Genomic DNA, 15,829 nt, shown 5'->3' on the forward strand with positions numbered 1-15,829 from the left:
GGTTTTTTTTTTTTAGCAAATGCAGTATGATGTCTTTTTATATTCTTATTTGCAAACTTACAAATCTTAATTTATTCTAGTTTGGTCACTTGTGAGTTGCTCTTGCTATTTTTTGATTAGATCAAAAGTATTCATTTTTTGCATCATAAATAACTTGTAGTTCAGAATAATTCTGATGCATTCTGCTATAACAACATATGAATGATGAAATGTCTAGCAAAAGATGAGATTAAAAATAAAGACATCCCCTATGTAAGAGAAAAATATGTCAATAGAGGTAGTCCAGTGCATAGAGCCATGACGAGCAACCAAGTCTTAAAATCATTTATTCGGGATTATTTTTAATGACAGCATCTTAATAAATGAACTTATCTGGGAAAAAAAAAAAAAAAAAAAAAAAAAAGAGGGGGGCTTCTTTATTGCTGATAACTTTATAAATGTAAGTGACATACGGTTGATAAATAAAATGTCTCAGAGTTTTTGGAGTATACAATAGAATTATTAAGTGTTTTAGTAAAAATAATGAAACAGTCCTTTATTATAAAGTATTCATCAATGACTTCTCTCTCGTTCTTTGAAACTTTCCTTCGGTTACTTCCCCCACTGTTTTAAATGTTTGTCATAGTTCTTCTTCGTACGGCTTGTCATAACTATTGAACTTGGTCAAGTCTGATCTGCCAATATGTTCAGCTTGGTAATTCAACCGCTACACAAACATCTCTCTTCGCACTCTATCGCTTGCGAATGGAGCCACTGGCCTATCAGGCTTAAACTCGGCTTCAATTTGATGCATTTTTTCATGTGAAGGGATGTGCGCATTGTTGCTTTAGACTCTAGCTATAGTTTTCGCCTGTATATCAAAATATGGGCTAAGGCTAAAAAATCGAGGCATAGAAACAAAGCAAAAGGTTGGACCTGACATTAAAAAGGCATCATGATACACATTCACAGAACAGCTAGGTCCAAGAACAACATGACCTTCTGGTACATCTGCATAGAAAAGTCCTTCTTTAATTGGCTGCCGGTCATCCTTAATAACCAACTGCTTCATATAACCGAGTGAGTGAGTCTCCAGTGCAGAAAATAATCTGATTCACCTCTTTCATCACAGATCCAACTTCAAACGTAATGCCACCATCTACTTTTCCGTCCGGATTTGAAAATGAGGTAATAACAGGCTTGATAGCAGCGTCTTTCGGAATCAATTGTCTGAGTACATTGTCAATAGGGTTAAGAGAGACAAAAGGTCCCTTGATAGAGATTGTGATTGGTTTTGCAAAACCCTCAAGAGATCTTGCAATGTCCACACCCGAGACTCTACCCCCTATGAGTAATACTCTCTCTCTCTTTTTTTTTTTTTTTTTTTTGAAAAGGAGGCAGAATTAAAAAATGTGGCTCATGTTTAAGGTGTGTTCATTATCTTATCTTCCGGCTGTCTGGACTGCTTAGAATGCATCACTTTTTCTGGCCATAGCTTGTTATATTCAGCAAGATTCTTCATGTCAGATATAAAAGGGACTTGGTGCATACCCGATACCGCAACCACAGCGTCAAGTCTTTCTCTCCATTTCGTCTCTCTGACACACCCGTTTGGATACCGTTTGCATTGACTTCATGCAAGTTCCCAATTGTCTTCTGCGGTCTTGATCACTTGATCTACGCTTGTATCAAACTCCAACAAGGGAAGCAAACGAAAGAGTGTCTGTGTAGCGCTCGAAATAGGCCAATACGCTTTTGTGAGTCGTGAATGCAGATGTTCCTTCAGGAAATGGGAAATCTGGAAAGACAACTTTCTTTATGGGTATGTTTGTCTGGAGGTCACGGTAGCATCCAGAAGGAGGAATCTTTTTTAACAGTAGCTCATCCATTTCTGGTATGACCTTCATCACCCTTTGACCTTTGGATCCTTCAGAAAGTACTTTATTCAAGGCTGTCATATTTGAAAGTAATGCGATCTGTAGGCACTTTTGATTTTAGAGGAAGTGTAGTCGAGTATTTCCTTTGGGGTCAAAAAGCATGTGAAAATTTCGGATGCTCATTTTCATTTCTACTTACCATAAACCGCCAACAGAGCTGTTCCTCTCAAACACCTTGACATGCATACCAACATCTTTTAAATGACGAGTACTACAAAGCTAGCAAACACGAAGACAAAGGATAAATTGTTTGGAAAAAAAAATCAGTGTCAGCACCAGGATTTCAGTATCTATGTTTGATCTTTTACTTTATTTCAAAAAAAAAAAGTCATTCCAAATATACCACACTGGTCTGTAAGCTTTATGACGATGAGAAGACGATCTCATTGCTGCTGGTTATTATGAATTATGCATAAAGAAAATTAATGATGATGAAATAACGCAACCTATGATTTTGTTTAAATACTTATGGAGACAGTGGATAGCTTATAGACAGCAGCTCGACTGCAAAGAAAGTTCTCAGTTTCAAGGGTCTTGCTAGATGTTTATACACAATCTTATGTTGGCAATCTGTATGAGCAAAAACTGAAAGGACTGATTATCTTGAACAAACGAAGGCCTGTTGTTTTATTGAAGGAATCCTTTAAGCAACAGGGTCTTTTTCAAGACAAGCTAGCATACTTGGAAATAATTCAAATTGGGCTTATGTTCAGCATCTATACAAGAGTGGTAAATTCAAACAGTATACATCTCCTTTTTTTTTTAGCATGCATGAGAAAGAGACCCAAAGAGATCCATGTTTGAAGATGATTACTATAGGACATGATGGGTAATATAGGGCATTCAGGGATCCCGACCAAGTACTCACTGATACTTGTAAATGAGATTAAATGCGCAATGATTTGTAACATGAAAAGAGATCATGGTTATTATGATTCCGATGGTCGATCTTTCCATATATACTGTAGTATATATGGGAAGGTGTACAATTTGTAATGGATGTGATACAGGTGCTTTGATCTTTTTCCTTTTATGTAAATTTGGGTGCTCTATGATTTCTAATGTTATAAGGAGACCATAGTCACAACCGGGCAGTAAGAAAAAAGATGAGGGTTCTTGTAAAACGTTCGCTGTTTGGATTGTCATGAAAATTATTCTCATGCGACGGGACGCGATAACCCTAGTACTAGAATGACAGAATCAGCAAAACAAGTGACGATCAATGATTGTCAAGGTTGCATTCGTCATTCTCGGTTATTTCTTAAAACCCTCTTTGATCCTTTGTGTCTATGCTTTGATCCATAAACAAAATAAATTCATACGCGCAAGCATCAACTGTTTTGATGTGCGCTCTGACATTTTTTTTTTTTCTCAGCTTTGCAAAATAAAAACCAGATGTGTGATTTCAAGCAAAGGTACTGTATGTGATTTGTTCAAAAGTGACTTTAAATTTTTTTTTTTTTCCTTTTTTTTTTTTTTTTTTTTTTTTTTTTTGGTTTCATTTTTGACTAAAACTGTAAGTAAAAGGAAAAGAAATAAGGGGATACTTTTAAAAAAACTTGTACAAGCAAAACCTTTTTTTTTTCTTTTTTTTAAAAAAAAAGGACTTTTCTGATAATAATAATAATAGTAAAAGAACTTAGCTTATTTTTTTTTTAGTAGAGGAAAAAAAAAGGGAACGCGAATAGTGGGAAATATGAAAAGAAAGCATAATGAAGCCAATCAAGACCCCTCTAATCTCAGCCAACGTATAACTATCGACGGCCATACTCCCAGAAATCCAAAGCCTCAATTATGTCTTTTACGTACTGAATCACAGTTTGTAGTTGGCAGACAACGCTCTACTGATTTAAAGGGCATCCTGACTGAGCTCATTGAAGAATTCTATCCTCCTTTGGTCTGTGCTATCTGTCTTGATGTTTCTACAACTCGTGCTGATTCCGATATGCATTTCAAGGCCAAGCATCGTGGTGAAAAGGCGTTTGAGTGCTTGGGTCATGATTGCCAACAAGCTTATTCAAGTAGAAGCGGATTAAGATATCATCTTTTGACGAACCATCAAGTCACTGGAGATAGAGGGTACGCTGCTTGTATGAATTGAAAAAAAAAAAAGATTTTAAAAAAGAAATTTTGTTACGTAGAAGACCAGGAACAAGTAGAGCGAGCAAACAAAAACCAGCTGTTACTGCAGTAGAGGGGGCATCAAAGAGAGCACATGTTGAGACGAAAGAGAGCAATCATGGCACCAGCACAAAAGGAAAGAAGGGGCGTTCGTTGACTGCAAGAAAAAACAATACTCCACCTGCCACTACCAATTCTACTGGATTAACTGCAGCTCTTCAGAAAAGGCTTGATGAACTATATCCTGTCACTGCATGTCCATCGTGTAAAGAAGAGTTTAGTAAAAAGACACATGTTATAAGACATTTGGTCGAAAAACATCATGGAGAAGAACACTACCACTGTTTTGTATCAGAGTGTAAGCACACCAAGAAATATGTTACGAGAGAAGGACTGATTTATCATTTGGTTAATTATCATTATGATTCTTAATCATCACCCTTTCTCTCTCTCTCTCTTTCTCTTTCTATTTATCCCTCATTCTGAATAAAAACTATATTCCTTATTGTAATATTAGTATTTATTAAATAAAATGAATAATGGCCCAGATGATCAAGACTGTAAGAACCATTCCACCATAAAATATCCATTTATCTTGTGCTGAACGTCTTTCAATGTACCGTATCACATTTTGAGAGAGTCCCAAATAATTTGCAGTGTCCAATATCTTTTTTTGTGTTTTCTAAAACAAAGTCCTTTCACTCTTCCCTTCCTCCCTTTATGATTTTTTTTTTTTGTTTTTTTACCTTCAAGATATTGTGTTGATCCGTCAAGTTTTCTAACAAATTTTGCGCTTGTTCAATAAAGTCATCTAGTTGTGAATCTGTATTTCTAGCAAAGGATTGCTCACGTAAGGCGAATTCATCTCTGGACAGGGGTTGATATGGATGTTCAGGCTAGATATTGGTTTAATACGACTGGGATGCTCTGTCATCCTATCCTTACCGCATTCGCTTGTCCTCGGTTAGGTCTTCTCAGTAAACTATCTCTGTTTTGTTCATTTTTCAAGTTTTCTTGTTGTTTCTTTACAAACTCAAACTGTGTTTTCATTGCTTGTAAATCCTGTCTAAATTTACTTGCTCGTCTGTTGTATACGTGTTAAAGATTCTTTCTTTCTTTTTTAAAAAAAATTACATTTACGTCAAAGCAGTTTCCTTTTTCACAGCAATCATCTCTCTCTTTGCCAAATTTTCATAGTCGTCAATAGATCTTTGGAGTGAATTAAAAGATGCTGATATTTGACCTAAAGACAAGATGGTTATAAACAAAAGCAATTTATTTATTTTATTTACCTTGTAAACCTGCCGAGGCATCTTGTCCTGATTGAAATTCTGCATTGTAAATAAAAGAATGTTAAAAAGGTTTATTTTGTAGATGAAGGCGAGTTTACTGTCCAAGTCTCTTTGCAGTGCATGAGTTTGTTTTAAAGCATGATTATACAATGAATTCATTGAAACTATAAAACCAAGAAAAAGAAACACATGAACGGAACGTGCGCCTTTTTAAAATCATGTTTCAAAAACAGGAACACACCAGTTCACTCAGTACGCTGCCTGTGTACAGTATCGGCAGCAGTCAGTGGTCCCCCTTGGCTTCTTCTGCTGATCTGTTGCTTAGAACGTACTGTGGTTTGCTTTAAACTGAGACCAACGCCCTTCATTTGTTTTTACTAAAACGCTAACTGAAAAGAACAAGAAAGGAGGGCATGTGTCGACATGAAATGAATATTTCAAAGCAATCACTATGCAAAGAGTAGCAAGAAAAATAATAACCGAAATGCATCCGTATGTCTTTTTTAGATTTGCAGAAAAGAATTTGCTGTATGATTTAGAAGTACTGGTTAGTGTCACTCAAATAGTTCATCTGTCTCATTTAAAGATTCATTTTATCCCAATCCAATGTCTTTTATGAGCATCAATATTACTGACACTGTAAAGAAAGTCGCCCCCCTTTTTTTTTTCTTTGTCTACTTGCCACACTTCGTTTTACAATATTTGTTGAAAAGACAAGGTGATGTATAACAAGGTATTATTATGTTTTTATGAAAAAGGATTTAATGACTAGGGAAAACCAACGGAGGGGTAATAAAATGAACCTTAATTGTAGATGACTAAAGGATTTTAAAAAGTGACATTCAATCTGTTTTCTTGTTCTCATTTTACATTGACAAAAATGGAAAGAGAGCAGAAAGATGAAAAAGGTTGTTTGAGAGTTCTATCGATGTGTTGATTGTGTATGAAAGGACAAGAGAGAATAAAGGATTGAAAGGATCAGGGCAGTTTAACTTATTAAAACTGTACATGTCCCTATTAAGAAATCAAACTATTTTTTAAGCCCTTTTTTTTTTATTCTTATTCTTATTTCTTTATAGAAAGGCTTAGATTTCATTCTCTCTTTTTTTTTTCTTCTTTTTCTTTCTTTTTTCCCAATTTTAAAAAACATTGAAAAAAGAGAAACAATGGCAAGAAAACAAACAAACAATCAACAAAAAAGAAATTTACAAGAACAAATCAAGAAATTAAAAAATGAAATTGAAGAATTAAAATTGGAAAGGGAAGAAAACAAAAAGAGTGTGCTTCATTTCATGCAAGAGGCCGAGATGTCTCAAAATGAATTAAAGAGAGCGCAAGAGGTCATCTCGCAACTCACATCCCAAAAGAGTGAAAACACATGTCTTGACGCATCCCAAGAATGCTGTCATGCCGCTCCTACTGGGCTTGAAAATGAACGTTCAAGGACCGATGGGTTTGAAGGGTTGTACAAGAGCACAGAGCATGAAACGTTGGCTTTGCAAAATGAATTTTTAAAAGAAAAGGATCGATCCACACAACAGGTCATTCATGATCTCAGCCAGCGATTAGATCAAGCCAGTCTGAGTTTGAGACAGTGGCAAGAGAAATACGATGATTTATATACTTTACACGTAACAAAAAAGAAGTGGGTTGATAAAGTCAGTCACTAATCCACATTGGATACAGATGGGATTGGAAATTCAAATAAAAGAAATAGAACAAGCAAAGACAAGGGAGATCCAATTGAGATCACTCAATAAGGTAAAAAGGAACAAAATGGGTGAGAAAAAAAAATGGTCTAAAGTGTTGAATGGGTGTGTTAGGTATTAAGGAATGAGATACGTAAAATGAAACAAGCACAAGATGAATCACTGAATATTGAATACCTACGAAATGTGATTATTAAATTCTTGGAAAAGAAAACAACGAGGGTAAGACAGGATAGTACATTCAGCCAGTGTTTCATCTCATCTCGTTTTCTTAGCCACAACTGGTCCCTATTCTTTCTGCTCTTTTACAGTGCACACATGAAGATAAAACCAAATTGCATCAAATTGTACAAAACAGCATCGCTGTCTGATTCCCCCCCACTTCTTATTATTAATAATAAAACAAACCTTGACTTAAAAGACATGTTATCCACCCACTCTTCAGATACTCTCTAAGGTGGACACTCTTTTTCCACAGATGAGGTTTATTTAAAAAAAGAAAAGGGTATGGGGCTTGAAGGTTTTCTTTTGGGTGGATATGTAGTTGAGAGTACAAGACGGTTGAGGGGGAATAGATGGAAAGGATCACTTTCTTCTTCACCCTCATCTTCATCATTTTCCTCTCTCTTTCTTCTTCTGTCCAAGCTGACACCTTGGATGTTCTGCTTGGAATGCGAGTACGAATGATGTTCTCTGCCAAACAGTGCATGCTCTTTTGTATTGAATGCTTCTCTGCTAAAGTAAGTGTAAAGAGAGTGACAAGGTTTGGAGTTCAACAGAAAGAGGAATTCTATCCGACAAAAAGAACGGTTCACTGTACCATTCAAGAACAACACCTGATGACAAGCATAAAGTTCTTTTTTTTTTTGATAGGTTCATTTGTCACTGTGGCCCGCCCCCCCCTCCTTAACTACTTTTTCTCTCCTTTGAACAGAATGGGCTGTAGGCAAACAAACAAAAAAAAAAAAAAAGAAGGGGACAAGATGCATGTTTAACTTGCATTGTTGACTTGATGTCTTGTTCACAAGATACAGTCTAATTTAGAAACCAATAAAAGACAATGAAGCTTTTTAGGGTCGTTTTTCATGTGAATAATCCATCTTTCTATATCGATCCATGAGGATAAAGGAGTACAGCATACGACTTTTCGAAATGATCGTTGACATCCCCCCCTTTTTTTTTTGTGTGTGAAAGGAGAGGAAATAAAGATAGATTGGAATGAAATTAAAATCATTGACATCCAAAAAAGAACCTTTTATCGCTCTTTTCAAAGCAAAAGGATTGGTTCAAAAAAAAAAAAAAGGGTGACACGACTTGAAGATGAAAGGACATTACATCATTTGACAATCAATGAGTCTCTCATAAACTAAACTTGATTAGGAGAAATGAACCAAGAGGCTGTTACTTGCACACAATGAATTCTGTGATACAAATGGATTTTAATCTATTCGTCATTTCCCAACAGACTCTATGAAAAAAATAGTATAAACTGACTTGGATTATTTATTTTGTTTTTGTTTATTGATAATGATGACGATTCAGCAGCACATGAAATCATCATCTACGTCAACATCAAACTTTCTTTACAACAATTGGTGTAAAGAAAGGCAGTAACCAAAAACATGTAGTTCACCACTCTCCCCCTTTCCAGACCTCATCCTTTCTCTCTTTTTTTGTTATCCACCCCTCTTGTCTGTCATCCCATTGGAACCTAAAGAGAGGGTCTAGAAAGAAAGTGTACAAAAGAACATGCAATAAGCACTTGTACGCATTCTATCCCTATCTCACGATCTGTTGCTTACCAAACAAAAATAAGCTTTGATGTAATACGAAAAAATGATGGTGTAACGAACGCTGGAGGGATGGTTACAAATCATCTCACTTTGCTTTATCAGCCACGATGAAGCTATCTTTGCTCAGCTTTTGTTACGTAAGGGTTCAGATGTGAGGGTTGAACGCATGGAATGATTTTTATTCAATTGGGTTCTTTGGATACAAAAGGGGGGTTGCCCATGTGTGTTGTTTAGACAATGCGATGTAGGACCGCAGCATGCAAACAAAAGAGAATTCAAAAGAGTTTAGTTTTTATTTTGATTTGTACAAAACAAAGGAGGTATAAAAGAAAGAAAAAACAGGATGCAAAAGAAGAGGCTATGTACAGTGAGATGAAGATGATGTGTGTGTGTATACAAGTTAATGATTTAAATGAATTGGAGGCAGACTATACAATTGGGATTGTTGCTGCGTGATGACTCTTTCATACATTGTACGCAAGATCTCATTCTCTTGCTTCACCTTGGCCAATTCACGAGAAAGTTGATGGTTGGTGGTCATCAGCTGGGATACTTTGGTCGACATGTTTTTCATACTCGCTTGCTTTTTTGCGCGATATTTAGCGGATGCGAGCTTATTTCGATATCTTCTTTCTTCGGCAGACATCGGAGGATGAGGTTGTTTTCCACAATAGTCGGGTGAAGGAGATCGACTGGAACACGAATTGGGTGGTGAGGGGGGTAGTGCACTGTGGTTATCCACAATGGCATCAATCGACATGCATTTTCTAGAATATTCCATTTTGTAGAATAAAGAGAAGAAAAAAAAAAAAATAAAAAAGAAATAAAAAAAAGGGAGGTTTATATAAGCAAGCGTGCATTGAGATTGACATCATTGACTTGCACAAAAAAGTTTATTTTGTAGTGCTATTTTTTTTTTTTTTTTTATATTTTGTACACTTTTCCGCATTGGGTAATTCTTCAATCATTTCCTTTACAAAAGGATTTGTTAAACCAAAATATTCTGGTCCAGAAATCGTATTACTCGACTTTCTCTCTCTCATCTCATTGACCTTTCTTAAAACAGACACCCAAACCCCTGTCGCAGTCCTTGCGGTGAGGAACTCTTGCTGATCGGCTGCTGTCAGTGTAAACTAGAAGAGATCGATCAGGAAGGGGGCTTATGGTCTGGTCTACTTACCAGTGGACCATCCGAACCATCTTCTATTTTACAAGTATAAACGGTTGTATTCAAAGGATCTGTTGTACTGGCATAAATTCTATTTCAAAAAGTAAGATTATGTATCTATGATATCAGTCCATAATGACCTTTCAGCCGTATAACCAATAGGAAAAATGTATCGTTCATTATGAAACTGAGATCGTTCATGTTCAATTCTACCCAACTCGAGTATTTTTAATGCTCCCAACTGGATTGGTAGTTGAACCGTTCCATCTGTCATTCTCGGAATACGCCAATTCACTCGATATCTTGGTTTCTTTACCGGTCCTAAATACACTCAGTCCATTTGTTCACCGCCCCTTTCTTCACTCACTTTCTGATTCTTCTTTTCTGTCCGTATCTTCTTCATCTTGACTATTAACACATTATAATTCCCTTTCTCTTCTTGTCTCTCTCTCTCTTTCTTTTCGTACTTGCCCTAATTGTCTTGACAGTTGTTCAATCTTGCGACAATTGGTTTCCAAAGCACCTTCTACTTCTCTTTGTTTCTATGTCGCGTTTAGTTTCTTGTTTTTTTTCTTTAACCCCATCTTACCGCCAAAAGTTCTATAATCCTCTTTTTCATTTGTCTGTATTTATCTTGTTTTTCTGCTGTCCACAAAGACTCTGTTTGGCAAGAGACATCCACACTTTCCATCGCTGTCGTAAAAAAAATAAAAAATAAACAAAAAAAAGGGGGGGAGAGCAAAGCACAGAGAGGGTGTGGACCAATCGAATTTTTTTTTTGGGATTTTTTTTTTCTCTTTTTCTTTTTAAATAATCTATTGAATGGACAGAACAGAGAATGAAGAAGAATTCTTTTATGAAGGCATGGGAAGAGATGAAAAATGAGTTTTATTGACAGAGCTGTATAGATGCAGAAGATTCGGATGGATCTCTTCAGAGTTGGATTAGTTGGTTTTGTTCGTTATCCGGCAACGAATTTTATCTGCAAGTACCAGAGGAGTTTATTGAGGACGATTTCAACCTGACCGGATTGTCTGCGCTTGTGCCTTATTATCGAGAAGCGATGGATGTCATTTTGGATATTGAACCAGAAGAATCGTCTGAGGAAAAGAAGGAGGTGGATGCCAACATGATCGAACGTTATGCGATCTTACTCTATGGTCTCATCCATCAACGCTATCTGCTGACCCGTAACGGACTGAGGGTGATGGCACAGAGATATTCCAATGAACATTTTGGTGTGTGTCCCAGGGTGTATTGTTATCAATGCCCTGTGATTCCTTGTGGTCGATACGATGAAGTCGGTAAAGAAAGCATCCGACTCTACTGTCCTTCCTGTCTCGATCTCTACTCTCCTCCGACTTCCATTTTACAAGCCATTGATGGTAATTGAGAGTGATGTTGATGTATGTCATATTGATTAACGTAAACAGGAGCCCACTTTGGAACGACCTTTCCTCATTTATTATTCGAACAATATCCTGATTTATTACCCAACATCAAACCACGTATCTATCAACCACGTATCTTTGGTTTCAGAGTCAGTGAAAGATCCAAGGCAGGTCCACAAATGCAGTGGTTAAGGATAAGATCAGAAGAACAGCATGATGAGCCATCTCACTAGACATATCTCTGTCAAAAGAGAGAGAGATCAAGCTTATTTCTAAATATAGTCATCTTTTCTTCTCTTTCATGCAGAATTTTTTTTTTTTCCTCTTTCCCCGCACACATCCCCAACGTCATTTTTGTTTATAGAACATTAAATAAGGTTGACATCAATCATCATACTCTCTTTTTTTTTGGACACGGATTGAATCCTTCATTCAACCTATTGAATGATATCAACATGATTTATTTCTAAACACAGCCACCGATCCCTTTTTTTTTTTTTTTTTTTTTTTTTTTCTTTCGGGAGAACAAGAGAATTCCTTTTTAGTGATTTCATTCAACTTTTTGCAAGTCTTCACCTTGAAAATGATTGGGAACGCTCGATGACACTAAGAAAGTAGAATGACATCAGATCGTGTCAAACACCATTCGGTTGGATTCAAAAAGGGAGCCTTCTTCTCTTGTGACTCTTATCGAGACCCTATCAGAAAAAGTGGGATGGTTGAAATCAAATACGCATGGTTTGCTGTGGACAGCATCCTTCTTTTCGTCACTGTGTCCAATACGATGTTTGTCAAGCCAAGGCAGCCAAGGAGAGTATGACCCTTCCAGTGCTCCACTTTCAGATGGCTTTCAATCCTCTCTGATCAGAGCAGCAGAACTTTCCTGGGGTTGTCGAAAGGTCGGGTCGACTTTGGGCAGGTTCACCCCCAATGAATGACACATGCTCTCAAGGGGAACCTAGGCCCACACACCCTGTCTTTTGGACTGGCCTTGACATTTTGAATGGATCGTCCAAAGCAAACACAGGGTCGTACAAAACCTGCGCTATTCGGGCACCCCCCTCCTTCTCCGTGGCTGTGTTCCTGTCAGGATTCATGCTTTGGATCGACAGCCAATAGGGTTCGATCGTAAAGCGACCTGGCCCCCCCAGTTTCTCTTTTCATCCCATCCAGCCTGTTGTTTTTAAAGTGTGATTAAAGTCCTCTTTGGCTCTGCAGGGCCTTGGATGCGTCGTTTGGTGAGACACGATCCAAAGGACAGCATAGAATACATACGCTTTACAGCTCGTAGCATCTGTCCTCCTTTGCATCTTGTTCTCAACCCAGTTTCTTCTGATTTCATGTGAATAGCCATGGTTGAATGTTTCTTCCCGCCTTGTTTGGATCTTACCCATCGGTCCCTCAGTGGCCATCACACACTTCACACTGCATCTGAAAGCAATGAGGAGAGAGAGAGAGAGAGATGGTTGAACGATGGATCAGAGACATGGAGGGTTCTATTCGTTTCAGTGTATGTCTGATATGGACATCAGACCCAGAGCTCATACCATCCAACCATGGTGACAAAAGGAGGGTAAATCCACCTTGGGTTCATGCTGCTGCTGTTATCCATCCAGTGTTTCATAACCCCATTCATTCATCTTTCTCCTCATTTTTTGATTTTGGGTAATCAAATGAAGCTAAGAAGAGGTGCAGGGTTGGATCATGTCAGTACAAGAATTGATCCAATCTAGAAAGTAGTCAGCAAGTGAACATGGACGCACATGAAAGAGATAAAGACAAGATGGATAGATTCCCAATTGGGATTTTTTTTTTTTCTAATTGTCAGCCTAGACTAGGTAAGAAATAGTGTTGGAAGAAAAGCAGATAAAGAAGCGTGAGAGGATGAATCAACCTACATTTCCAGAAAAAGAAATGATTCCGTGGTAAAAAAAGAGCGTCTAGGTCCGACGAAAGATAATGACAGATTTTTTTTCATCGGCTCGATCGGCTCAGACCAGTGAGGTTTCACTGAAATCAAATAACATGATCTATCCTTGTTCTTATCCATTTTTTATAAACAGCTGGTAGACACATTGGCCCCCCTTCCCCTTTTTGATACTATTTTTAACTTTTGACTGCGAGTGATAAAGAGGGCCAGGGTTGGATGAACATTTAATTTTGAAAAAGAGTGGGTTTGTTTTTCCTCATTTTGTGATTTAGGTGGATAAGAAAAAGGGGGGGGGGAAGGCTCTCTCTCTCTCTCTCTTGTTTTAGAATACGATGATTGAATGGGACGGAATATTCCATTTTATGTTTATGCCTGTAAATGGTTTTATTAAAAGTACCACCTCAAAAAAGGATGAGAGATGGTTTTAAAAATGAGGAATTTTACTTTACTTTGCATACTTGTGGTACTGTTCATTGTTGATAAAAATTAATGTGTAACAAATGAGAATGAAAATATAAAAATCATGGGATATCTTTCTTCCTTTCCTTTTTTTTTTCCTTTCTCTCTCCCTTTTCTTCTTTTTCTATGGGAAATCAATTTTCATCCAAAATAAAATTACAAGAAAAAGCAAACAAGAGCTTTTCATCACAACACATCGACAGTAGTAGCAATGCTTCCACCTTTTCTTCCAACCAACCCAAGTTACCCACCGAATATGTCTATCCATCCAATGAAGCCGAAGCCAATCGTCAGTCTGGACAACATTATTTATTTAAACATCTCTTTCAAGGAAATTTTTTTGCTCCTGTCGATGCCATCCTGAACCAACCGGGTAGTAAAACATTAGACATTGGCTGTGGTCCACAGGCCTCTTGGTTAACAGGTAATCTTCTAGCTCTATTTTCTTTTATTCATCTTTTTACTAGATATGGCCATGGATTATCCTCAGTGTGAATTTCATGGATTTGATATCGCCGAATTAAGCTTTGATGAAGTCGAACGAATGCATTTACCAAACAACTTGATTTTAAAAAGAGCAGATCTATTTGATGGATTTGATTATGAGTCCAACACGTTTGATTTTGTGCACCAGCGAGTGATGTATAATGTCTATCCACAAGACAAGATCCCTTGGATGTTTCAAGAGATCTTGCGGATCACGAAACCCAACGGCTGGATTGAACTTGTTGAGCCGGACATCAAGCCCAAAAGAGCTGGTCCTCTTTTCACGACCTTTGTTGACGCAGGTAAATTGGCATGGGTGTTGCACAGAGCGTGACTAATGAAAACAAGTCCATCAATTGTTTAAATCAAGATTAGGAAAATACATTCAAGGCAGACAGCTGGTGAATCTGATGGTCGAAGCCGGCTTTCGAGATGTCAAATCAGATTATGGATCCCTTCCATGCTGTTGGGGTGGTTATATTGGGAAATTGATGTATGAGGTAATCACAGGTAGCCCAGTCACTCTTTCTCTCTCTCTCTGACACTTTCCACAGAACCTGCTGGTGATCTTTCGACATTTGGGACCCAGTATCTATTCCTCTGTGGGTTTAGAAGGTGACTTTGACGAAAGACGTTATGAAGCCTTATTGGATAAAGCATTTGATGAATGTGTTGAATACCAAACTTTTATCAACTTTCGTTGGACGATTGGTAGAAAAGTAGCGGTTTCTGCTGTTTAATTAGATAGAATAGACATATACTTTAGATAATAATAAATGCTTTTTACCCTTTTTGTTTAGTTGCCGTGGTGATGCAAACCTTACTCCTTCTGGAAACTCGTACACGCCTATCAGAGATCGCGATCTGGGACCATGTCCACACATACGCTCCTTTTGATTTCCTTTTAAAGCAAGTGCCATCCTGAGCATGTGATTCCAAGTCATCAAGCACGTTTTCACTCTGTCAAGATGCTGTGTGAGGGGTTTGAGAGGCAAGGAACAGACGAGCCCCATCGGATTCTCTTCCTTGGAGGGGAATGCATTCTGTCACTCTTATGGATTCTAAAATCACAAGCATGCTTATCTTTGCTGACGAGCCAAACAAAAGAATCTATCTCTTCCTTCTGTCTGACACAACCCCCCCCTTCTTCTTATTTTCGACTCCATCCATTTTTCAGTGGCTTCACATCACCCTCTAGAGAGCTTTGAAGATGAATCAGGATTCGTTTAGCTGTCATGAAACAAAGGCAAGTTTTTTTTTTTATGAACGATTTACTTTAAGCATCTTTTATTGAAATAATAATGTACTCTTTCCTCCCCCCATACTCCTTGGGTTTAATCAACGGTACCTTTACTGTTTAATATAAAAAACGAGAGCTTTAAAGTAATAAAAGATGAGCTGTTGACAACTATTGTTTTTTTTTTTTTTTTTTACTCTTTGTCTTGGCCAATAGTAAGTGATGGCCTTAACATAGTCTAAACCTCAGCCCGCTCTAATTTTTACAGAAACAAAAAAAAAAATCGATCGTGACGTACACTTGTCTTTTTTTAAATGCCTTTAAAAA

General features: G+C 37.4%; 8 protein-coding genes across 8 annotated transcripts; 4 read left to right on the plus strand and 4 right to left on the minus strand.

Annotated features, from left to right (window-relative positions):
• Window positions 1–1,667: 1,667 nt before the first annotated feature.
• RO3G_14422 (uncharacterized protein) lies at window positions 1,668–1,937 on the minus strand (the record flags this gene model as incomplete). Its single annotated transcript, XM_067669006.1, has 1 exon — window positions 1,668–1,937. The coding sequence occupies one exon, from the start codon at window positions 1,935–1,937 to the stop codon at window positions 1,668–1,670; it is 270 nt and encodes an 89-aa protein (XP_067525107.1).
• A 1,675-nt stretch (window positions 1,938–3,612) lies between these two features.
• RO3G_14423 (uncharacterized protein) lies at window positions 3,613–4,017 on the plus strand (the record flags this gene model as incomplete). Its single annotated transcript, XM_067669007.1, has 1 exon — window positions 3,613–4,017. One exon carries the CDS (start codon window positions 3,613–3,615, stop codon window positions 4,015–4,017), a length of 405 nt encoding a protein of 134 aa, XP_067525108.1.
• A 543-nt stretch (window positions 4,018–4,560) lies between these two features.
• On the minus strand, window positions 4,561–5,697 carry RO3G_14424 (uncharacterized protein; the record flags this gene model as incomplete). Its single annotated transcript, XM_067669008.1, has 7 exons — window positions 4,561–4,719; window positions 4,784–4,933; window positions 4,983–5,121; window positions 5,178–5,280; window positions 5,330–5,368; window positions 5,428–5,493; window positions 5,679–5,697. 7 exons carry the CDS (start codon window positions 5,695–5,697, stop codon window positions 4,561–4,563), a joined length of 675 nt encoding a protein of 224 aa, XP_067525109.1.
• Window positions 5,698–6,495: 798 nt separating this feature from the next.
• RO3G_14425 (uncharacterized protein) lies at window positions 6,496–7,409 on the plus strand (the record flags this gene model as incomplete). The annotated part of the gene is made up of 4 exons (XM_067669009.1): window positions 6,496–6,987; window positions 7,016–7,090; window positions 7,153–7,260; window positions 7,314–7,409. The coding sequence occupies 4 exons, from the start codon at window positions 6,496–6,498 to the stop codon at window positions 7,407–7,409; spliced, it is 771 nt and encodes a 256-aa protein (XP_067525110.1).
• A 1,822-nt stretch (window positions 7,410–9,231) lies between these two features.
• RO3G_14426 (uncharacterized protein) lies at window positions 9,232–9,477 on the minus strand (the record flags this gene model as incomplete). The annotated part of the gene is made up of 1 exon (XM_067669010.1): window positions 9,232–9,477. The coding sequence occupies one exon, from the start codon at window positions 9,475–9,477 to the stop codon at window positions 9,232–9,234; it is 246 nt and encodes an 81-aa protein (XP_067525111.1).
• A 1,585-nt stretch (window positions 9,478–11,062) lies between these two features.
• RO3G_14427 (uncharacterized protein) lies at window positions 11,063–11,623 on the plus strand (the record flags this gene model as incomplete). The annotated part of the gene is made up of 2 exons (XM_067669011.1): window positions 11,063–11,303; window positions 11,433–11,623. 2 exons carry the CDS (start codon window positions 11,063–11,065, stop codon window positions 11,621–11,623), a joined length of 432 nt encoding a protein of 143 aa, XP_067525112.1.
• A 927-nt stretch (window positions 11,624–12,550) lies between these two features.
• Window positions 12,551–12,802, minus strand: RO3G_14428 (uncharacterized protein; the record flags this gene model as incomplete). The annotated part of the gene is made up of 1 exon (XM_067669012.1): window positions 12,551–12,802. One exon carries the CDS (start codon window positions 12,800–12,802, stop codon window positions 12,551–12,553), a length of 252 nt encoding a protein of 83 aa, XP_067525113.1.
• A 1,103-nt stretch (window positions 12,803–13,905) lies between these two features.
• Window positions 13,906–15,190, plus strand: RO3G_14429 (uncharacterized protein; the record flags this gene model as incomplete). Its single annotated transcript, XM_067669013.1, has 5 exons — window positions 13,906–14,203; window positions 14,247–14,567; window positions 14,641–14,765; window positions 14,820–14,976; window positions 15,066–15,190. 5 exons carry the CDS (start codon window positions 13,906–13,908, stop codon window positions 15,188–15,190), a joined length of 1,026 nt encoding a protein of 341 aa, XP_067525114.1.
• Window positions 15,191–15,829: the final 639 nt, after the last annotated feature.

Source organism: Rhizopus delemar, genomic scaffold (assembly GCF_000149305.1).
Source record: "Rhizopus delemar RA 99-880 supercont3.14 genomic scaffold, whole genome shotgun sequence".
Taxonomy (NCBI): domain Eukaryota; kingdom Fungi; phylum Mucoromycota; class Mucoromycetes; order Mucorales; family Rhizopodaceae; genus Rhizopus; species Rhizopus delemar.